The sequence below is a fragment of the Biomphalaria glabrata genome, chromosome 15 (genome assembly GCF_947242115.1).
Source record: "Biomphalaria glabrata chromosome 15, xgBioGlab47.1, whole genome shotgun sequence".
In the NCBI taxonomy this organism is placed as follows: domain Eukaryota; kingdom Metazoa; phylum Mollusca; class Gastropoda; family Planorbidae; genus Biomphalaria; species Biomphalaria glabrata.
The window spans coordinates 12,585,899-12,610,687 of record NC_074725.1 but is presented as its reverse complement, the minus strand read 5'-3'; the positions used below and the strand labels follow the sequence as shown (position 1 = coordinate 12,610,687).

Here is a 24,789-nt window from a genome sequence, read left to right as displayed (position 1 = left end):
AGGCTTCAAGCAGTAGCATATATCGTAATGTTGACAAGCGAGTTAACTCCGTATACAATAGTCTGTGTAATTACTGGTAAAGTTGTTGCTCTTTAAATGCAATAGTAATGTTTTTACCTATAACAGTGAAACCCAAATTAAGCGTCCAATCGATAATAATCCAAATCCCGAAGTGCCTGGAGAAAACAACTTTTCTTTGAAGAAGATAAATACGTCATTCGCGTATCCAAGTGTTGGTGTAGTCCTGCATCTTAATCATTGGCTTTAACTCTGCTAAGCAAGTAGGTTTCCTGGCTAATTTAGTCAAATGTGAATATTCGCTGGTTCGATATGATAGCTCTATTTTAACATCATCAATGACTTTAAACAATCATTGAAAGACATTGGTAACTAACAAATATAAACTCTAATTTATACAATGTTCATTCATATCCCTTTGGCAGAGAAAGTGAGAGAGAGCGAGAGAGAGAGAGAAAGAGAGAGAAAGAGAGAAATCGATAGAAAGATATAATTTAAGATAGAATAGATATTAGGCTAAATAGGGTATACATTTTAAATTTTCCTTAAGTATTCGATTAAAAATTTTAGTATCGTATTATCTCATAATCTTTCTTTCATTAAAAAGTGTTGGCCTAATTCAAGCTATTTCATGAACTAAATAGTCTCTATGACAATAACAACAGCAACAATGAACATAACATTGGTCCTAATTTGGAAATAGCATCATCGATGACATTATAACGTGACATTAGTTTCTTAACTGATCTGCTTCAATAACACAGATGACATTAAACCACAGATGTATCAAAAAATAAAGCCCTGTGATTGTGTGAGCTCTGGGGAACAAGGGGCAGCGACTCGTGCATTTCTCTTTGCTGCCTCAGGGGCCCTAAGCCACCATCTTTCACAAAGGAGAGGGTTTGGCCTCGGTTTATCACACTCTAATCACATCTTAAAAGCTGATCTTCTAAAAACTATGAGAACAATGTGGCGACAAGGAGATATTCGGACAGTTCAGGAGAAACTAACCCAGTAGGATTTACAGTCGATTGTTGTTAATATGAAAGGGAGATATTTCGTATGTGACGCCCGTCATTTTATTGAGGTTTACATTTTATAACTGTAAGTACGTTGTTTGTTAACACTTATGATGTGTTGCTGTTTCGTTAAAAATCGTTTTCATTGTTACTTATTTACTACATATTATCAATGTTATTTAACCACTTGTCTAACAATAAATGATAATTTAGAAATAAACTTGAATGAAAGTTACGCACAATTTTACAAAATTTTGAACATTTCAATGTCGCCTTAAGAGAAACCTTTACATCATCTGCCCTATAGACCACATGGTCTGTAAGGCGAACTTTAAAGAAACATATTGGTTCGAAATTGCAATTAATAAATCGTTTTTGGTAAATTTAACCGCCGCTGTTTCGATCGTGAATATAGCTTTAGATGTTCTAGGAGCAGGTGAAGTAATAACAGGTTACATTTTCGTATTTTTCGACCATCGCAAGTGGGAGACTTAGTGATGAGTCAGCTAGGGCCAAGAGTTTCATATATAGAAGGTATATGGGCCTATACATTTGTATACATGCTGACATGCAGACTCTTTATAAGAAATATAGTCCTTAGGTTGCTTTTTAATCACTCAGTGTGTAGGATCTAAAGGATGAAGCTTACTACTAGAAACACGGCTATTACATTATTTCGGAAAATGTGTTAGATTAAATTGGTATTATACTGTAGAGTCAGATTTTTTAAACACGATTCTCAGAGGGCTGATGGCCCCTTTTATAAGAGCAAACCATACAACTTTTAACAATTTAATACATTGTGGCATCCATGCGGCTCTTTAGGTGTCCAGCCCTGCTTTGCATATTGGTTATGCGTGAGAAGCAATAAAACATTCTATAATTAATTTCTATCTCTCACACACACAAGTGACTAATTGCTTTTTTTCTAATAATGAAAAAAATAATGGCTATCAATGTCTGAATATAGAATGATCGACTGAGATTTTGCTTCTAAAATCCAGAGCGCTTGCTGGCGAAGCATGGAGCTAATACCACGTCTAGAAGTTGTTGGCACGAAGGTGAAAGGCAAGTATTACAACAACTACCATCAGAATGGAACTTTCGATCCCGGATTAGCATCGCCAGATTTTTTCAGCGCTATGGGAATGTCGCCAAATTATAAGGTAACGAAGATATATTTTATAAAAACGTTAGCATGCAACTTATCACAGTCTTTTTTAAATGTGTATTTCAGTTGGACGTTAATTTGGCTTCAGAAATAAGTACGTTTTAAAGTCATAAGTATAACTTTAAGCAAAATTATTGATTAGGCGAGAGATATTGAAGTTAAACAGTGATTTTCTTTGAGGTGGACACATACATCGAAAGTGCATAACTGATAATATTGTCAAGAGCAGTGGCGTAACAACCATGACGCGAAGGGCCCAGAAGTACTCTTGTAAGAAAATAAATACGTATGGATTGTAAGAATTTAAATGTTTCAAATTCTTACGTAATTTTACTTATCAATCGATATGATCTGTGTCTTGTTATTAAATTATATTTCTGACATAGATATAACTAAAAGGCGAAATAAAAAATCAATGTAAACCGATGGATGACATCTATTAAAGGGAGGCATCTCTTGCACAATGTACATTGTTCACCTTGTTACTATAGTAAAAAAAAATTCTTATAGAATGTAACTCTTTAAATTATTTGTCTATGGTTGTAGCCTATTTTTCTGATCATTCTAAAGTGGCCAGGTTTTTAAATACTACTACTCACTAGAATCTCATATGTAAACAACTGAAAACTGCAGCACTAGATAAAATGATGTTCTTTTAAAATAGAATTGTTATTTCTTTGATTTACATGTTATAATTGATTACAAAGTAATATTGAGAGTTATAGCACAATCAAATCTTTTAAATTTTGGATATAGAATTTGATTTGATTTTGATTTTAGGCACATCGGCACAATTTAGGCCATGTCGTGCCTGTTGGATATAGAAATAAAAAAGCTAAGCAAAACTTATATTACACTTTTAATACTTGTCATACAAGGTGGATGTCAGAAAAACAACAACATGAAAAACAAACAAAAAACCAACATGTTACCTAATTATCGATGACGTTGTTACTTGGTTACGTGCCTGATTTCATACAATATAGATGTCGCTAATACACAGTTTCATTTCAAGTGCGAACGATAAAATGTTATAGAATGACATCATACTTCTAGTTTTCCGTATACTGATGACATGACCAGAGAATAGTGTTCAGAAATGACATCATTCAAAGAAATCTTGTATACACTCATAAAACAGTGTTCAATAAGAAATGTGTAGATTTTAGCGGCCCCCGAAAGGGGTAAAGACGCTTTTAGTTTTGTGTGAAATGTCTGTCCGTCCGTCTGTCCGTCCGTCCCGTTTAGATCTCGTAAACTAGAAAAGATAGTGAGAATCCGACATCGAAATATTTTAGACCATTCAAAGTTGTGATGCGATGGCTACTTTTTTCTTTTCTGAAAGCGAAAAATCTAATTTTTTAAATCACTTATGCAAGCAGTTTTTTTTCACAAAAATACACCACTTTTACAAATTAGTTAGGCCAGGTTCACATCTAACTTCACATTCACTTTCACCTATCCTTTGGTCTGCTGGACGCTGGGGCACCACACAAGATCTGTCAACCTTCTTTCTCCATTCTTCTCTGTCATTGGTCTTTGAAAGAATTTCATTCTGATGTTCTTTCTGAAAATATTGAAACCTGCCTGGGTGGACCACTTCGAAGGCCGATTTTGAGTTTGTGTCTCCACACAAACTGTCTTTGTAACCTTGTTTGTTTTGTTTCAGGTTTTGTAAACATTATCATAGCACGCACGCCATTTCTTACCTTGCATGACAATCGGTTCAACGGAGCGGTCAGATTTCAAGTTGAGCTTGATAAAAGTTACTTAAGATGTTTTATAACATAAAGCAAACATTCTAGGTAGCGCTTGATTAAGTTAAATGTTTTATAACATAAAGCAAACATTCTAAGTAGCGCTTGATAAAGTTACATGTTTTATAACATAAAGCAAACATTCTAAGTAGCGCTCGATAAAGTTACATGTTTTATAACATAAAGCAAACATTCTAAGTAGCGCTTGATAAAGTTAAATGTTTTATAACATAAAGCAAACATTCTAGGTAGCGCTTGATAAAGTTACATGTTTTATAACATAAAGCAAACATTCTAGGTAGCGCTTGATTAAGTTAAATGTTTTATTACATAAAGCAAACATTCTAAGTAGCGCTTGATAAAGTTACATGTTTTATAACATAAAGCAAACATTCTAGGTAGCGCTTGATTAAGTTAAATGTTTTATAACATAAAGCAAACATTCTAAGTAGCGCTTGATAACAGTTACATAAGATGTTTTATAACATAAAGCAAGATGGATCTACTTATTCTCCTCCACAGCAAAAATTGGAAGTAATTTAGAAATGTATGCACTTGGTTTTGGCTCTGTGACAAACACAGTCCTAGAGAATAAATGAACTCGCTGGTCAAATAGAAAGCTGATATATACTGATAATTGATGCATGAAAACAAACTAGATCAACATTTAAAACAATTTTTTTTACCAACTCTCATTTATTCTTTTTCTTTTCTAATGTAGTTAAATTTTATCACTAAGAAAATGCCTATAATGCTTTATTAAACATTTGTTTGGGAATATGAGTACGAGATAGTAATAGACTCATTGCTTGTAAGAAGTCGTTATTTAGTGAAGTATTGACACTACAGCTTTCACTTTGGCCTGCTTCCTATTTTGTTTTTGTGTGTAAATATACATATATTTGATATTTTGGATTTTTGGCACATCGGTACGATTTAGGCCATCTCGTGCCCTATACTGATAGGCCTTTATAAAGAAATGGCTTGATTTTGTTTCTGACACACTTTACATACAGGCTAGGAGGGGGGGCATCATCAAATTCTTGAGCCCCCGAGGACATTGCTCGAGACCATTCGTTACAGAAGACCTCTAACACTGACCTGCAACGTCACAACCTGTGGGCAGTGGAGACCAATAGCTCGTTGCCATGTCGCTTTCTCAATGCGCTATAATTGGGAAAAAGCTACCTGTGTAAATGTTACCGTAAATGTTACCGTGATCGCTATTTAAATGCATTTAAAAAATGCATAAAAAAAAGTTTAACGACTTGTAAAAATGTTGTAAAATGTTGTACATGTTTCGGATGTTCCTTCAGAGTTGAAGATAGTTTACTTCCTGGTCCAAACCTCCCGCAGGAAGACGGGGGATGGGAGCGGGCAGGGTTTGAACCGCGACCGTCGATAAATCCGAACGACAGTCCAGCGCGCAAACCGCACGACCAGGCAGCCACTTGAATTCGAACTCTAGGGGCTCAAGCCTCCTCAAGACAATGAGCGAACCTCAATGCCATATGAAAATAGAAGGTCTTATCTATTGTTAGTTTAAAACTACCTCTACTCAAAGTATAAAGGGGGCTAATTTAGTTTATACCACCACATTAGTCACGAACAGTTTCGTTCCCTTGTTCGATACTGAAAAAAAATTAATTAATTACCAATAGTTGATTGACTAATTGATTTTTTCAAAATGATAGCTATTTTGTTAGAAACTAAATAATCATGCAAAGTTTCAGGCTATAGATGAGATTGTTGCTGTAACACTATTCAAACTTTTTACCAGACAAATAAAAAGATAGAGTTGGTATAACCTCTGTAGAAAGCGACTATTTTTTTTCGGATTTACAAAAAAAAGAACAAAAAAAAAAACATAAAAAAAGGAATCCAATGTTTTTTTTTAATAAAAAAAAATCTCTTCAAGTATTTGGCGTATTTGGCATCTTTTTTTTTTAAACTCCCGTTCATGATCTGATTTGTGATAATTGATCTTAACCGCATTTTCTCCCTTTGATCAAGTATTCTCTCGCAGATGCTAATCTGTAAATCTAGCTTTCGTTTTTACTTGGTTTTAAACACAGACAAATATCCCGTTACTTGTTAATTATTATCATTTTTTTTTTACAATGACTTAGCTTATTGCTGATTTAAATAATAGGTTTAAAAAAATTGTCCTATTTTTGTTTCATCTTTCAAACACACCTTTTTTTTTTTTAATGAAAAAGCGATCTTCCAAAATGTGAATAACATAATTTAGGAAGATCCCTAGACTGATTGATTCATCCCATATTACTCCCCTTTCACGGCATTCATTCTTAGTGCTTATACAGTTCCTAAGAAATGTATTCGTTTCATTTTTAGGATAATTGAATCGACCAATCAATTTTAGCTCATTGAAACATATATTTGTAAAACATTGAAAGCAAGGCATTATGCTACAATCACAAACGCCTTCTTTTAATTTGTTTCATTGACCAGGGGCCCTTGAATTTCGACTCATTTCCCCAAACATTTAATCCTAACTCAGGATTTGACAACGACTCACTGAATGGATCCCAAGTGCAGCTAATACGTCATAAGAAGGAGAGATCCAAAAGAACGGCCATGCTGATTGGTTTCGGTGTTCTGCTCATGGTGCTAGCAGCTTTCGTAGTTGTTGTCGGATTTCTTGGAGCTGAACTCAATGCTGACAGTGAGTATCGAAAGTTGTAAACATGAATAAGCTGTCTGACAGCAAGAACAGCTAATAACTAATAAACAAACAAAACACACACTTATCGTTTAATTAGCAAGTTTTTGATAGAATTGAAGTTGAGAAACACTAGGAAATAGATTGGAAAATAAAGCGTTAATTCATAAACCTAGATCATAACTTACAAGTCGACCGTTTTTCTCCATTCCTCCCTGTCTTTCGCCTTGAATAGAAAGTCCTTCAATGACAGGCCCCTCCATTCTATGATGTCGTCTTCTCATTGCTTTCACTTCCTGCTCCCTCTTCTTTTTCCTGTTTCTGGTCTCTGTAGGAAGGTCTTTGCGAGCTATAAGGACCTTGCGATGTGGTCTTAAAGTTTTAGTCTACATTTTTTGACAGTGTTCACCAGGTCATCGTGGGGGCCCAGTTGCCATAGTGATCTAGTTTCTAATTTCCTCGTTTGTGGTCCTTGTAGGTGATACCTAGAATCCTTATATTGAAATTTGAATTCCATTATTAGGATCCTCCTCTCTAGTTCTGCAGTCAGCGTCGAAGATTCACAAGCATACTATATTTTACCAAACCCTATAATTGCACTCCAAAACCAGTTCCTCTATTCAGCTTGCAAATTTATCGGCTCGAAAAACATAAAAAACCTTGGTGGACACGGTTCTCGAAAACGGCCCTAACGATTTTAACAGTTATTAAAAGCAAAATAGTCGCTCTATAAGCTGTATAAATGTAGCATTGTATATTTTTTTACCTGTATACTCTGAGTAGATTTATACATTCGCTTGACCAGGATTTTGTTAGTTTGTAGGGAAAAATTGGGGCGGGGTAGAATATTCCATTTTTGTTTAACCTTTTGAACCCGCCAGCCCGATATATCGGTCTCGCGCACCGACCTTAAATTATCTTCTATTAGTTATTGAGAACACAATAATTGCTCTTATTGCCCCTACAAAACAGTCATCAGCTTCATTAAGTTGGAATTGTCTTCTTTAACAAAAGTGTTTTCTCCATATCTTACTTGCTTTTATCAGATACACGAGAGTAGACACTAGTTTTACATTTCCTAATTTTTAAAATTATAATGTTTAATCTATGTTATAAATAAGCCTGCCTAACCAGGGGCGGACTGAGTCTGAAAATCGGCCCGGGCATTACCATACGGTTTGACCCACAACTTCATAGCATATGATATGCATATAACTAAACCTTGTATACAAACTGGGTTTCTATGACGTAGTCGTAGTGTATGTCTACATGTCAACAGACTTCAGGACTATAGGAAATCTCACTTTGTAAAAAAAAATCTACACTGAAATCGAAATCTAATTACATTATTTTGATATAACTAAAAGAGTTAAGCATAACACATGATGGCTGCCTATTGGTGTGTTATGCAATCTGGATGGTCGCGGGTTCTATTTCTGCCCCCACCCCGCATCCTATGAGAGGTTTGGGTTTTTTCAAGTAACCACCAAAACATGTCAAACAAAACAAACCAAATTTTGAAAAGGAAGTGATGTGAAACATTCTAGCAACAGATACGTGTATTCACAGTCTAGGAATAAGAAGGTCCCTCATCAACAAACTGCTAGCTCACATATTGCTTATGCTTGTGCCCATAACAGTTTCTTAAGAACCTCTATATCACCAGTCTTCAAAATGGAATCATGCAAGTGGGACTTAGCGATGAACCGACCAACCCAATTATATAACGCACATTAGACAGAACAATCCATCTGTGAGTTATTTTTGTTAACCGTGGATCTACAGACATATCTGCGTCATAACATTAAGAAATACTTCCTTTTTTAGTTCAGGGTTCCTTTTTAGATTCACACGAGTATGTTCAAACTAGTTCCACTTCTATAGGACCATACAAAACATAGTTCTTATGTTGTTTGTTAATCTCTTAGTGTGTAAAGAAAATTGAAACTCAAAGAAACACGGTATAGGGGTATAAGCAAAGCTATTATTTCTGAACATGTGGATAGTATTACACAGTTAAGTATGTAACGATGTTTTCTAAAAGGAACGGCGAGACCAATGACGTTGACGAGACTTACTGACTTTTAATGTGGCCCATTTGGCAGTCCCATCGGCTCATTTATGCACCGGCCCACCGGGCATTAGCCCGGTCGCCCATATACCTAGTCCGCCTCTGTACCCAACTGATGAATGATATCTTATAAGATATTTGCATTACCTTGTGTTGCAATGGAATCTAGTCACCAGTACGTCCTAGTATTTTCAGAAGTTAAATCTGATGACCCAATGACCTAAGTATGCCGGAGAACCTTATTTAGATGCAGTTTACGAATTAAAATAATATTAATCCTGAAATAGAAATCATGAAAGATGAAGCAAAAATTACATATCAAGCAATAATACCCATTATATTCCAAATTCAATACTAATTTCACTAAAGTAGACTTAACATGAAGCTTGAAACTTAATGACTGAACAGATTGAATTATTGACCAAGTAATACGCTCGTCTCCTCTAAGTTTCAAACGGAAAGTTCTCGTAGCGGAGATTAAAATTCCCATTCATTGTTTACTCCCTTTACATATTTACTATTTTGTGTAGCATCTTGAACATTAGACAAGCCAATGTATAAGTGAACTTCTCTTGAGACCTTGACGTATACACCACGTGACACCATGTGACTGCTTAAAACTAGAAAGCTCACATAAAATCAATCATTGAAAAAAAAAGTAATCTTGTATTATGTATAGCCGATATAAACAATAAGATGATATAATTCTTGATATTTTTTCAAAAATATTACAGAGAACAAGAATGTAGCAGCCAGTGAAATGTCTTCTGAAGCGTTGACGCAGGTCTTGGCTTCTAGGGGCTTTTCCGTTTCCTCCCCCAAAGGTGCAGACGTCCTGCAGATATCTCCTGGTGTAAGTCAAACCAGCCAGCCACAGCCGTCTGTACAGGTCGTGATAACAACAACAGCTAGGGCTACTCCTGCTCCTGTAGCTGTGTTACCAGCTTCAGCTACTCCACCTCCTGCAAGTCCACCCAACCCTACACAAGTTGTTCAACCACCGGAGGTATATACAGCAACAACAACGACAACAACACTCTCAACCACGATGACCTCACCACCAGCACCGTCTCCTGTAGTGATCCCACCAAGACTCTTGGTTCCGAACGACGCACATGCTTCATCGCCAGCAACTCCGGCTCCCTTCACAACTTCAATATCTACCACTTTAACACCCAGTACTACAGCGCAAACTACATTGTTGACAACACCATCAACAACTACCACAATGCCATCAACAACATCGACTACACCGTCCACAACGACAACTACACCGTCCACAACGACAACTACACCATCCACAACCACAACAACACCGTCCACAACGACAACTACACCATCCACAACGACAACTACACCATCCACAACCACAACAACACCGTCCACAACGACAACTACACCGTCCACAACCACAACAACACCATCCACAACAACAAGTACAACAGCCCCATTCACAACGACAACACCATCTACAACGACGACATCAACGACAACAACACCATCAACAACGACAACGACAGCATCATCGACGACAACCACAACATCTACAACGACGATCACACCATCCACAACGACAACCACTCAATCAACAACGTCGACCACTCCGTCTACTACGACTACAACAACACCACGACCAACCACCCTTTTGAATTCACTTTTTAATGTTTCATCTGAAACACCCTCGACCCCACAGACAAATGCGCAGAGCACGGCGGCACCACCACCAGCAGTAACAAATCCTCCAGTTGGCGATACAAGTAAGTGTGTTCACAAATAGATTAATTTAGTTTAAAAAAATAAGACTTATCTATAAGATAAGATAAGGTAAGTTAATTTAATTGTTCCAAATAAATGGAATGCATGAAAGGTAACATCTCACAGAAACGAACTGGGTGACAGACATCTCACAGAAACGAACTGGGTGACAGACATCTCACAGAAACGAACTGGGTGACAGACATCTCACTATTTGTTATCAGAGAATAGACTCGTTACCTTCAGCATTTCATTCTATTTTAACTTCGGATACACACGTCGTATCAAATAGGCTCAAGGGGAGATGACTACTGAGGATTAAACGAACAAATAATTCATAAGTTGTTTCCTATATCGAATTTCACTACCGAGAAGGTTACTATTATATTATTGAATGCTATCGTTGACATAGACTTGGTCAACTCAGTCGATTACTCTGATCTCGAGACATCACAGAAAGAAAAACAAGTGACAAGAGTCTAATAATTACGTAACAAAAAAAATTAGAAATTGAGTTTCAAATCATGGGTTGGTTATTTTATTTGAACAAATATTTAATATTGTAGCATACGTATTGCCGTTTTCTTTTAATCTTCCCAGTTCTAGCTCTTGGTGCACTAGTAAAAAAAAAGGAAGTGATTTTTATAGCCCTACTTACTGCAAATATGAAGGCACTAGTGCAAGAATGTGGTCAAGTCACACTTTATGAAAATGTAGTTAGTTACAAATTTAGTCACCTAGATGCTCTGAGCACCTTCTGACAAGACTTTCCGTGTATATAAGTGTAGTTATGTGTACATAATTGTTTAATGCCATTAAAAAAAATGTACAGGTGGGCTATGTCCATCCTTAGCCACTTGATGCATGAAACTTTAAACTAAAGCTGCAATGTTAGCTGAGAAATGTCCAACATAAATGTATGTCTCTCGTTCACAGAGTTGAAGATCATTTTAAGACCTATGACCTTGACCGGAGCCACCTTCATAGGCTGCAACTACACAGATCCGAACCCTCCTCCTGTGTTGATTATATTCCGTGTGGAGCCTTTGAAAGACCCGATACCTTTGGTTATTTTCCCAAGAAATGCAAGCATAGTTTTGCATGAGACTCTGAACACTACAATCTATAAAGCGGCAGCCCAGTAAGAGGTTACACTTGACTTAAGTCAGATATTTGAGTACTGCACTCAAGTTAGAAATATGGGAATTGCACTCATGTCAGATATCTGGGTATTCAAGCAACCATGGCGTGAAGGGGCTCACATTGGCCATTAGGGACCCTTGAAAGAAAAAGAAAAAGACTACAATTTTTAATATATCAAATTTATATGTCGCTCTTGTATTTAGTGTAAGGAAACTATACTATTGCATACAACAGATAGTACCTGCATTAAAACTACATTTTGTATTGATTCATTCAGGATTTGGTTTGTTGTTACTCTCAACTACGAGAAAGGGAAAGGGAGCACCATCCTATATCATCTCCTGGTCACTTCAACTCCTGGTCACGTCAATTCCTGGTCACTTCAACTCCTGGTCATTACATCTCCCGATCTTTGAATTCAACATATAATAATTGTCCTCTTAAGTTAGAATCTATATAGTACCCAGTCGCAGGATAATATTGACATCCCTTACATCAAAACAAGCCACGTAACTGTAAACACAAATCAGCTTTACAATATGTCTAGCGCTTTACTCCTTATTTACATATAGTGTTAGTTTTCTCCTTAAAATGTAGAGGGAAGGAGGGAGGAACTAGTAACATGTCACAAATATTAACAAATATAACAAATAAACATATCTATAGTTTACATTAAATGAGGGCTTCAAATAAAAGCCTTTACGGCACCATTACACGCTGACAAGATTTCATTATATTCAGGGCCGGATGTCAGGGAGGGCAGGCGGGGCTCCCAAGGACTCAACAAGAAAGGGGCCTCCACAAACGAAATAAAAATATTACAGAATTTCGACGGGTCAGAAACTTTTTTTTTAAACTTTTTTTTTTTGCATTTTTTCGGCTAGCAAAAGTGTCGTGATTAAGAAATGTACTTTTGTAGCCCGCTTGGAATAAGTAAAAACAGCTCCGGATTTGCTAAGCACAAATTAAAAAATATACACTTTTAAAGGCTAAAATAGGCATATAAAATATTTTTTTTTAAAACGAAAGTTAAATTAAATTTACAATCACTCTATTTCTTTCTTCTAAAATATAACATGCCGGGGCCTCCCCCTACTTAAATCTGGCCCTGATTATATTTAAAACTCAAAGTCAGTCAAACATTTAGCTAAAAGCAACATAATAGCTTAGGGTAGGACCCACTCCCAAAAATGGTGACAGATATTTTCTATCTTAGTGGAGAAAGAGCAAACGAAAAAAAAAAAAAACAATTGGCTTTATGAAGTTTAGATCCGGCACTGCTAAAAGTGTAGCCAACTTTGTCATCTTATTAGCTAAATATTACAACAATTGATAGACGTAACGTTATAACACTAAATCCAATTCGATTCTTCCATAGGTTGACAGGTTTGAGTAAACTGTTTGCCTTGCAAATATCTCGAGTCAAATGTCAAGACCTCAAAAGTTACACCTGCTACATCCCAGCAACGCCTGAAACTCCGGAAATGATATCTGAGGGTCAAAGTGTCATGAGTTGTAAGTTGGCCAAGCACAATTATTCCTTGTCGAAAAATTAAACATTTATTTCATCAATAAGTTGTAATCAATTGATTTGTTTTATAAAGAGACGGTACTTGCTAAGGGTAGATAAGCCTTGTGTAGAGAATGAGATCGTTTTCAATAAATTTGAAACTAAAAAAAAAACAAACTATAAAACCTTCTATGTTTTTAAAATAGATACCTTTATACCTCAGTGACCAACACATCCTCCTTCCATTACGGAGGCTCGAGACGTCGAGGCTCGAATTCAGACTCACCAACTTTAAAAAAAAAACAACTTGCTTTTGAACAGGAACTTTCTTGCAGATACCCCCTCCTGCCCGCCTCCTCTCAAATATGGTCTTCAAAAGTGACTCGACCATAGCGCATTGAACCTGCTAAAAGCATGAAAATTGTACTAAACAACAAAAAGCAGTAGGCCTAATAATAAAAATATTTCCAATCGAACACATTTATTATTGTTAGTCTAGATATATAAAATGATTGATTCAAGATAATTAAGGCTATTTCACTCATTATAAGCTTTTTTTAAAATTTCTTTTCATTCTACTTGCTTTGTCTTTAAATACTTGTTTCTAGTACTAGAGTTTCAACCGTTATTGTCTATTCATACCTAGTGCCAAAAGAAATACAGAACGTCACTGCTTTGGTACCTTCAAAAATCCTTGCCGGACAGAGCACTCGAATGGCGTGTACATCTATAGAGATGACTAACGTAGGTACATCCACCAGTGTTTAAAGATATTAAGTCATTAAATGGTTGACTTACGTTTAGGTGTCTGCTAGGCCCAGTATTTCCACCCCAATTTATCAATGTGTTTTAACAAATCTTGAAACTTGAGCCAGAGACGACCTTTGGGGTTGGCGAACTGGCCAAGACACTCGCCTGAGAGAGAACCCCGTGATAGGGAGATGTTTTGGTCACCATCAGCTCTTCATACAAATATGTGGGACCTCGGCCAAACATTCTAAACTACCGTACAAATACGCTTCAGGCTGAATACAAGATTTATTCAAGATGTATTCTCCCAAAAAAAGGGCATATTACTCAATATTGTTGAAGCCTTTTAGGCATCTATCACCTATTCTAATGTTATCAACCAAAAAATCCAATCTCTTAACATGATATTTTGCGTTATAAGTGAAGATTAGGTCCTGCATATGACACTCGCCTAAGGCTTACTTGTAGGCCGCAATGGCCTGTGTTCTTCACCCCCCCCCCCCGCCCATTTGATCCTGGCTACAGACATTTCTGAAGTTTACATTGTACTTGTTAAGTCCTCCCTCGTAGATTCTCTCCCTTGTCTTATCTTCGAGTCAACTTTTGTTTTCAAACTCTTCCTCTAGTTATGGGTGGGGAACTGGTGGACACAGATTTCGAAAACGGCTCTAACGATTTTCCTAAAAATTTGACAGTTAATGTCTATCTTTGGGGGAAAAATTATGTATAGTTCGTCCATCGTGGTTCGATGATGACCACTTTTGTCATCCAGGGGGCTGAGGGCTTTGCACTATGGTTTTGTGCCTCTTCATGTGGCTGGTGAGACCTATGTGAGCCCGGAATGTTCGGCTGCACGCTGGGCAGGTTATTCCAGCTGGAGCTAGTGTCGTTTGTCTTGCTGTTCTTCTCTGGCGTTTTTCTTCTGCCAGCGTTGTTCTCTTTTCCTCAGCAACCTGTGCGCCAGTTTTCACAGCGCGAAGCCATGATGCTCTGTCATGTGCCTCTGTCTCCCAGGTGGCTGGCTCTATGCTGAATGCTTTCAGAGAAGCTTTGAGGGGAAAAAATTATTAGCTAATTGGCCACACAAGGAAAACTCTGGTTTGACCGTTGCAATTTTTTTTCTTCTTATCTTATCTTATCTTATCTTATATAATACAGACGTTACTTCAAAAAAGAAGATGATTACGTCCTACGCGTCATGCATTTAGTCCTGCATATTAACCAATGACTCAAATTCTGCCAAGCCACTGGCCTTCCTGGCTAGCTCAGGCAACTCATTCCATGCTCCAATAGCACTAGGGAAGAAGAAGTATTTGTACAAATTTGTCCTAGCATATGGGACAAGGCATGTGCCTTTATCTTTGTGTCTTTCAGAGTATTTTATTAAACTTTGTTTTTGTATTTGAAGATTATGGTTCAGTGTTTTATGTATGTATGTACTTTTGTGTCTTCTGTCCTGAAGGCTTTCTAAATTTAGTGATTTTACTAATGGTGAATATAATTCTTCAGAATATAATTATCTTATAATTTCCTTTCACATTTCCGAACAGATATTCCAAAATGTTTCTTCTAGAGTTCAATAAATAAAAAGACGTTCCTCAATATATTTCTTCGCCAACTTATGTAGAAATTATGTAGAAATTATGTAGAAATTATGTAGAAGTTATGTAGAAATTGTGTAGAAGTTATGTAGAAGTTATGTAGAAATACTGTTAATAGAACTGGATTGTGCAAAGCTCACTGGGAAGACTCTTTGCAAATATCGAAGCCTAAACAAGAAATAGATCAAATGTGACAAATAGACGACCATCATCGACTTCATACAAAATAATTTGATTTTTCCAAAGCTTCTATCAACTCCCTCTGTCTGGTAAAAAGTGTGTCCACGTTAGTTCTCTAACAGCCATTCATTGACCTAGACAAGACATGAATAAATAAATAGAAAGTAACCAATTAGACAATTAGTTACTGGTAATACATTATTTTGTTTACTAGCAACAAGGGAAACTAATACTTCAGTATTTCCCAGATATGGCTAAATTTGTTGGGTTTAGTCCCCTTAATTAATTTTTTACGCTATTTTTCGTGTGTTTCTGATTTGTCTTTTAACTGTCGTCAATTATTCACCTGTTCTTGAACCAGTTACCATTATGTTGCAGTCTGTCCATCTTAGCATAAGTGACCGCTTAGCAGCACATCAGCAGTCACATTAACGACACAATTTTGGGAGTTATTAGAGAAGACGACGTATTTTGATTAGTTAGTTTCTCTATTAACGTCCTGCTTTTCAAGCAATAATAATGCTCAGTTCAACCTGTTTTGTCTTCGTCCTAAAACGATGAATGAGCTGCAGCGTAAAGAAGAATGGATGGCTGCCTAGTCGTGCGGTTTGCGCGCTGGACTGTCGTTCGGATTTATCGACGGTCGAGGGTTCAAACCCAGCCCGCTATCATCCCCCGTCGTCCTGCGGGAGGTTTGGACTAGGAAGTAAACTATCTTCAACTCTGAAGGAACATCCGAAACATGTAAAACAAAACAAAACAAATCTCAGAACTGCCAGATCAGCGTTCATCGCCGGCTTGTCCATGGCGACGACAAGCAATTCAGTAGTACAGTTATTTACAGTTTTGGCAGCGTTTGCATTTTTTTGTTTGATCGACCGTTGGAATGTACGGGCCGCACAGATCAACTGACCAACGTGTACAGTAAATAGTTTGTTCACATGTTTTGTATTTTTTGTTATTCAATGAAAGTAGTATTTACGGTGAATATAGTATCGCACAGATATGATGGGGTGGGGGGGGGGGCACCAGTAATAAAAACGTTGAAGCTACGACTTTGGTATTTTGAACAAAGGAATGAAATTGTACTTGACTGAAGTGGTGGTATAAGCTGAATTAACCCTCTTTATAGGTCGCCGCTCTAAATTGAAACAAACAATAGATAACTATGCAATCTTCTCAAGTCATAAGTACCTCACTAGCAGAATGGCTAGCAAGTAGGCCCGAGGAGGCTTGGGGAGTTCAAATTCAGGTCATTCTCTCCCCCCCCTATTTTTTTTGTTAATGCTTTTAAATACTAATTACGGTAAAATTCACCCAGATATCCCTTTCTTTCCCCCCCCCCCCCCCAATTTTCTCAAATGGTCCAGACAAATGTTAGGATCAAAGCGTATCGAGAAAATTAAAAGCATGAAATAGTGCTAAACAAAAAACAATTAGTAAAAATATAATTAATTGCACAGTTTTATTGTTGTTGGTCTAGATCTATTACACATATAATTACATGACTGATCAAAACTAATTGCTATAATTTCACTTCGTATAAGTTTTTGTAAAAAAAAAGGTATTTATATGTTTGTTTGTTTTTTCTTGTTCATCTGTTTCAGTGTTAATAATTTACTTTCCACGAATGGGCCCCACTACATCGACTTCATTACGTTGCCTCGCATCATCCCATCATTCATCGTCATTGTTGATATGAGCATATTGAATAGAAAAAACGTATTGAAATTGCAGCTTTAGTACTATATTCTAATTAGTTAAGATAATCCAAATGCATATCTACTCTATATTCACAGAAAACAGTGTCTTGGGAGTTAATGCCACCTCAGGGTACCAGCTTCTCTCCCTTTGAATTTCCTGGTCAGAGACATGTTCCTACACAGTCAAATATAACATCTGATTTTAACTGTAACATTTACGGGTAGGTTGGTCTACTTTTGCATTTATAACATTATTGTATTATTTAAGGTTTCATTGATATTCAACTTTCCATTATACACCACACTTATTCTTATTCTAAGGCCTACTCACCTACTCGAGTCTCTAAAAATTATGAGTATATAGTAAATCAATGTGGAAACAATTAGGATAACAATGACACATAAACATGACACCCGTTGGTGTGCCTAAGGACTATATTCATAGCACGAGTCCCGCACGGTACAGTGAAAGAGGTCCTCGGTGTTATCGGCCTTCGGCCTCGTTTCTAGTCCGAGCGTCCTGAGTTCCGAGAGATGAGATACTTAGACATCTGCTTGGATCTCTCCCAAACAAAACAATGGTTCAGTCAGGCTGGAGGAAGGACGCTGTTATCTTATCTTATATGATACAGACGTTGCTTCAAAAAAAGAAGATGATTACGTTCTTGACTGTTTCAAGCTTAGGCTCAACTCTCTTGACAATCACAAATCTTCAGGAGCTTTGTGTCACCAGTCCTTTGGCAGATATCAAACTGTTCACTGTCACGTGATCTAAAGTGAAGGTTTAATTTTTTTTTTCCATTCCTACTATTACCTTTCATTGTCATCCAGTAAAAACCTAGATTTTTTTTTGGACAGCTTTTCTATATCGATCTGCAGTACTCCAGAGTCATACCACCCCCCCCCCCAAAAAAAAAAAACAACAACAAAAACTAAGGTTTTGAATGCATTATTTATTTTAGGTAAATGAGTGTGTGTTAAGTGTGTAACTACTGTCGTTGTATGTTGTTTGTGTGCCATTTGTTTTTATATAAAGAGTTTGCAGTTTGGAAGGACGCAGAAGGTCTGAAATTGAACTTTACTTTAAATCCATTTAATATCAAATATTATATTCACACCGACGACGTGTTTGACAACCACTGCAAAAGTAATGTATTCTGTTGATTCGTATCCACATTTGACGAGACTTAACTAGAGTAACACCATAGGTGAAAATCACTAAATTTAGAAAGCCTTAAGGATGGCAGACTTTAAAGTTAAGTAGCAATCAGCCCTATACATAAAACACTGAATAATTATCTTCAAATACAAAAATAAAACCTAATAAAATACTCTGAAAGACACAAAGATAAAGGCACATTCCTCGTTCCATATGCGAAGACAAATTTGTACAAATGCTCTTTCTTCCCTAGTGCTATTAGAGCATGGAATGGGTTGCCTGAGCTAGCCAGAAAACCAGTGACTTGGCAGAATATAAGTCATTGGTTAACATGCATGATTAGATGCATGATGCGTATGACATAATCATCTTCTTTTTTTTTTTTTGAAGTAATGTCTGTATTTTATATGATAAGATAATTGTAGTTATATAAAAAAACTGTTGTTTTTTTGTATTGTCTTGTCTATACACTTATCGATGTCCACACTCAAATGTTGTTGTAAATTAGATTCTAGATCTCTCTTTACAGCTCCAATCTCTTGGTACAGCAAACATTTGATCTCAGCCTGAACGGGTCAAAAGTCAGATGTGTCTCTGGAACGACAGGGGCCACGTCAAGCCCAGTAACTCTGAATATTTCTACCAGCTAGTTATTTCGAGGTTGTGGAACTTTTAGAGGTAACAACTTAAAGGAATGGGGTTTATAAAAGATATAAATAGTCAAACAGTAACAAGTAAAATATTTTTTAAAATGCTTTTAAAAAAACTGCCTTCTACTTTTATAAAGTGTAATTGCATCAATTATTTTTAATCAATCACGTACATAATTTGTAATAGATTTAGAATAATAAATCTGTGCGATTGGAGATATTTTTACCATTTTTTTTTTATTAGCGCCATTTCATGCTTTTAGCATGATCAGTGCACTATGGTCCAATCACTGGCGTGGACGGACCAGTTGGCAGGAGGAGGGGCGAGGTGAAAGTATCTGGATGAAGGTTTCCGTAATTGCTTTTTAAAAGCAATGTTTAAAAAGTTATTCGACTTACATTCTAACTCGAGGGCTCATGTCGACTTGCATTCCAACTCGAGGGCTCATGTCGACTTGCATTCCAACTCGAGAGCTCATATCGACTTGCATTCCAACTCGAGAGCTCATATCGACTTGCATTCTAACTCGAGGGCTCATGTCGACTTACATTCTAACTCGAGGGCTCATGTCGACTTGCATTCCAACTCGAGGGCTCATGTCGACTTGCATTCCAACTCGAGGGCTCATATCGACTTGCATTCCAACTCGAGGGCTCATGTCGACTTACATTCTAACTCGAGGGCTCATGTCGACTTACATTCTAACTCGAGGGCTCATGTCGACTTACATTCTAACTCGAGGGCTCATGTCGACTTACATTCCAACTCGAGGGCTCATGTCGACTTGCATTCCAACTCGAGGGCTCATGTCGACTTGCATTCTAACTCGAGAGCTCATATCGACTTACATTCTAACTCGAGGGCTCATGTCGACTTACATTCTAACTCGAGGGCTCATGTCGACTTACATTCCAACTCGAGGGCTCATGTCGACTTGCATTCCAACTCGAGAGCTCATGTCGACTTGCATTCTAACTCGAGAGCTCATATCGACTTGCATTCCAACTCGAGGGCTCATGTCGACTTACATTCTAACTCGAGAGCTCATATCGACTTGCATTCCAACTCGAGGGCTCATGTCGACTTGCATTCTAACTCGAGAGCTCATATCGACTTGCATTCTAACTCGAGAGCTCATGTCGACTTACATTCCAACTCGAGGGCTCATGTCGACGTATGACGCTGAGAAAGCCATGTGCTTAGAGAAGGTTTTAGGGTTATCTATTGTTAGTTTCACATTTTTAGCGAACGACGTAATTCTCAACACAAGGCGTCACTCCTGTTACCTAGTACTGTCTCTATATAAAACGAAATTAATCAATTACGACGAATGGATGAATAATTGGTCAAGTATTTCGATTGATTCATGTTCTATTAGGGGCAATGAATAATCTGCAGTTTTAACATGATCCGAGAATGGGAAGTGGGAGAAATAGCAGGTACACGATTCCAACCAGACAGACAGAAAGGGTTTGTATTAGCGGTGGGTAGTCATTAGGACCCGAGTGAATGACATGAATTGTAAAGTCAAAATTCCATGAGAGTTGACATCAAGGATTTTCTCTAGTCAGCTAGATATGGGAAATAACTCTTCGTGGCACTCTATCAGATCTATCTGACCAAAGCAAATCTTGTGAGAACCTTTGATTTAACTTTACTCATGCAAGTCGACATGAGCCCTCGAGTTGGAATGCAACTGAACATATTGGGACAACTGAAGCCTCAATATCTTACTCTAGGCAAATTGAAGATATTGGGAAAACTGAAGCCCCAATATCTTACTCTAGGCAAATAGAGCATATTGGGAACACTGAAGCCTCAATATCTTACTCTAGGCAAATAGAACATATTGGGAACACTGAAGCCTCAATATCTTACTCTAGGCAAATAGAACATATTGGGAACACTGAAGCCTCAATATCTTACTCTAGGCAAATAGAACATATTGGGAACACTGAAGCCTCAATATCTTACTCTATGCCACAGAGGTGGGGCGTGGTGGCTAAGTGGTTAAGCGCTTGGCTCCTGAACCAAGGGGTAGCGGGTTTGAATATCTGTGAAGATTTGGATTTTGAATTTCGGTATTTTTAGGACGTCCACCCAACTCTAATGGCTACCTGACAGAAGTTGAGTTGGCTGTTGTACTAGCCCCCTGTTGTACTTTGTACTAGCCCCCTGTTGTACTAGCCCCCTGACACCTCGTCAACCGTCGGCCTTTTGCAGTTGACCTTTACATCATGTGTCCAATAGATCGCAAGGTCTGAAAATGGGTTACTTTGTTATTTTTAATTGCAAAAGATTTCTTTAATTTATTAACCTTTGCACAGTTTCACTCTTTATTCAAGAGAGATAATGAAAAAGGGAAGTAATGAGGTATGAGATTTTGCTGTACAAGGGCAATGCCTGCATGCATCTATCACGTATATCAAAGCCTACACAATTGAATACGTCCCCTCAAGAGTTGCCTAGTTGACGAGACGAAGTCTTTGTATTTGTTTGTTTGTGTCACTTTTCTTTTATTGTTTTGCAGAGGAACAAGACTACCCAAGACTACAACAAACTATTTGGAAGTCCATACAGAACGTCTATTTCATTCTGGAAGTTTTTCAATGAATAAATTCCATATTTGCACACATATATATATATTAATAAATACTAAAAAAAAAAAAATATAATGGAATATTTTACAAGCATATTTTTTTTTCTCTGAACTATTTGTTTGAACAAAAAAAAATAATATTAAACTATGTACGTGTCTGTAGTGTGTTTGACATTTCATGATAACAATTAGTTGGGTACTATAACAACAACAACAATTAATCGTTATGTGAAGCTGAGTTTATTTCCTTTGTTGTATGGTAGGCGAGAGGCTAAGTGCGCTTGAACTTAGATTGTCTTGGCTACCTAGAAAGGGGCTCGAGGTTCGACACCCGAATCGGGCAAAGTTGTGTTTACTGAGCACCTAAAGGCAGCACGGAAAACCAACTCCTAGATACCTCCCTCTCTCTCCCCCCCCCCCCCAACTGGACTGGTCCACAATTGAGATTGGACCAAAGCGCTCTGAGCATGCTATAAGCATGAAGTAGCGCTATATAAAAACTATAATAATATAATAATGGTACTTAATGGACAGAAAGCGCCAACAGGAAATGTCTAGAAGTGGCACACAAACGTCTATGTCTGTGTCGTATCGGTGCATTTCATTAGCCTATCAAGGGAAATAGCAGTTTGGATAGAAGGTTTAATATTACAGCAGAGGCGTAGTGAAAGGGGGGCACGATGCCCCGGGCGCTACCTTCAGATATCTCTTTGTCTATATTCAATGTTGCTAGAAATCTGTTTGTCTTATCTTATCTTATATAATACAGACGTTACTTCAAAAAAGAAGATGCTTACGTCCTACGCGTCATGCATTTAGCCATGTATGTTAACCAATGACTTAAATTCTGCTAAGTCACTGGTTTTCCTGGCTGTCTCAGGCAACCCATTCCATGCTCTAATAGCACTATATTCAATGATGATAGAAATCTCTTTGTCTATATTCAATGCACTGGCGCATCCAGGAAGGGGGTGAGGTAGGGGCAACCCCCCCCCCCTTTTCGGGACGAATTTTAGTAAAGAAATCACACAAATATTATACGAATTTATTAGTTATGTTAATAATATATACTAATTATTTATATCTCAACATGTTTTTAGATTATTTCGCCCCCCCCTTTTCTAGTATGTTGACCGATTTGGTGGGATGGCGGGAGGTAGCGATGACATTAATGCCGCCCCCCCCCTTCCCCACATAAACGTTAGAGTGGGGGGCGGACCAATTTATTTGTAGAAATCACAGCTTAACAGAATCAATGAAATATCTATCTAATTAAAACTTGTTATTGATAATTTAACTAAATGTCGTTATCTTTATCTTGTTAGCCGATCGGGGGAGGGGGGGGGCTAATACATCTACTGCCCTTCCCACCTAAACCCCTTGAGTGCGAGGGGCGGTCCTACTTTTATTTAGAAATCATAGTTTGTGAACAAAATTAGTTGAAATACCATATACTTTTTATATTATATCTCTACACTTCTGGTATCTTAGCCGATTCGGTGAGGTGGGGGGGGGCGATTGCTTCTACTGCCCTCCCCACTATAGCCCTCAGAGTGGGGGGGCGGTCCTATTTTATGGAGAAATCGTAGTTTGTGAACAAAATTAGTTGAATATCTATATAATATAAGGTACATATGGATGTTTTTACCTATTTGTATATTATGTCGTACACAGACTCTGATCTAAAATTTTATCATTAGTAAATATAAAATGAACAAGGGTTGTACCAGGTGGGAGGGGGATACATGCAATCGCCTTCCGCCCATCAGACAAACCAATACTTTTTTCTTTCAGTATTTTAGTTGAGAATTACAAAATTGAAAAAAAAAAAGTCACTAATATAATTTATATTTGCTAAAACTTAAATTCTTATATCAAGTCGCCTCACCCCCTATTCTTTAATGCCAAATCAGAAATTCTAAAAAGGAGTGAGGATTAACGTTTTCACTTTACTGCCCTCTCCCCTTTCCAGACGAAAACATGACATTTTAAAACAGAATAGTCATATCTAAATATGTGAGGTATCTTATCTTTTCAAGGAACAAATCGGTTGTATTTGCAATGTAGTAAAGGCCTGTAAATTCATATTAGAATTTTTTCAAGTAAAACATTTTCAAAAAGGTCTTTTTTGAATAGGATTAATAATGAGCTGTAGATGTCAGGAGAATGCGTTTCTGCTGTGAAGAATGCAAGAATACGGCGCTCGCCCAGACATCCTAGCTGTCAAGAGAAAGGGCTCAACATGGCTGGGTTTTTTTTTCGCGAAAGGTTGAGAAACACTTTTTTTTTTTTTTCAAAATTCTAATGTGCTATATATATATTGATATATTGATATTTTGATATACAGATATATAGATATATGCGCTGTACTCGCGTTTATGCTTAAGGTTAGGGTTTACTGGGCGTTAAGGTTAGGGTTTGGAAAAAAATCGCCCCCCCCACTCCAAAGTTCTGGATCTGCTAGTGATTTAATGTAGCTAGAAATCTCTTGGAGGACGTGTGCGCCAATAAAGTATCTTGCCCTGTGCGCAAAGTTTGCTCACTACGCCTCTGTTTTACAGAGACTCCTAGAGAGCTAGGGATGGCCAGATTGCATGTTCTTATTTTGAATTCAAATCGTGCACGCTTGACATCTATGTAGCAATATTGGCATCTTCGATTTTTTGTTCTATGATTTGGATCGGTGTTTTAATTTTTTAACGAACTTATCACTGAAAGCAAAGACCTGTAGCTTCTGAGTGACATTAGCTCATATGGTAGTCTAAGAAATAATAAGATGAGGCCTTCACCGTGTTTCCGAAATAAAGCAAAAGACAGGCATTCACACATAATGCTTTCGTATGTATGAACGAATAAATAGTATTGTGCTGGACTTCTCTAACAAAATACAAGTGGGAGCACATGCAGATCATTTTCCTAACAGACTTAAAAAATTGACATCTAATAATTAGAGGTGATACACACATGGCACGATAAAAGATAAAAAAAAGTAAAGTTCCCCTTTCAGACCTTGCGGTCT

The 24,789-nt window shown here is 37.3% G+C and overlaps 1 protein-coding gene across 4 annotated transcripts; it reads left to right on the top strand.

Moving 5' to 3' along the window:
* The first annotated feature begins 705 nt into the window (after nucleotides 1–705).
* On the top strand, nucleotides 706–21,871 carry LOC106061555 (mucin-2-like). 4 transcript variants are annotated; one of them, XM_056011722.1, is made up of 10 exons: nucleotides 706–1,126; nucleotides 2,042–2,203; nucleotides 6,438–6,651; nucleotides 9,454–10,476; nucleotides 11,411–11,615; nucleotides 12,996–13,132; nucleotides 13,774–13,871; nucleotides 17,458–17,582; nucleotides 19,050–19,198; nucleotides 21,702–21,871. In XM_056011722.1, the coding sequence occupies exons 2-9, from the start codon at nucleotides 2,060–2,062 to the stop codon at nucleotides 19,168–19,170; spliced, it is 2,067 nt and encodes a 688-aa protein (XP_055867697.1). In that variant the 5' UTR covers nucleotides 706–1,126; nucleotides 2,042–2,059; the 3' UTR covers nucleotides 19,171–19,198; nucleotides 21,702–21,871. The 4 variants fall into 4 exon arrangements, with proteins under 4 accessions (XP_055867697.1, XP_055867696.1, XP_055867695.1 ...); XM_056011721.1 differs by having other exon boundaries at nucleotides 707–1,126; nucleotides 2,008–2,203; XM_056011720.1 differs by having other exon boundaries at nucleotides 709–1,122; nucleotides 21,702–21,870.
* Nucleotides 21,872–24,789: the final 2,918 nt, after the last annotated feature.

What these genes read in the sequence shown, in the direction of transcription:
- LOC106061555 (XM_056011722.1), top strand. Translation starts at nt 2,060, where the DNA reads ATGGAGCTAATACCACGTCTAGAAGTTGTTGGCACGAAGGTGAAAGGC. An exon ending in TCCTCCAGTTGGCGATACAA is followed by an intron (nt 10,477 to 11,410) that starts GTAAGTGTGTTC and finishes TCTCGTTCACAG; the next exon opens with AGTTGAAGATCATTTTAAGA. An exon ending in TTTAACTGTAACATTTACGG is followed by an intron (nt 17,583 to 19,049) that starts GTAGGTTGGTCT and finishes CTCTCTTTACAG; the next exon opens with CTCCAATCTCTTGGTACAGC.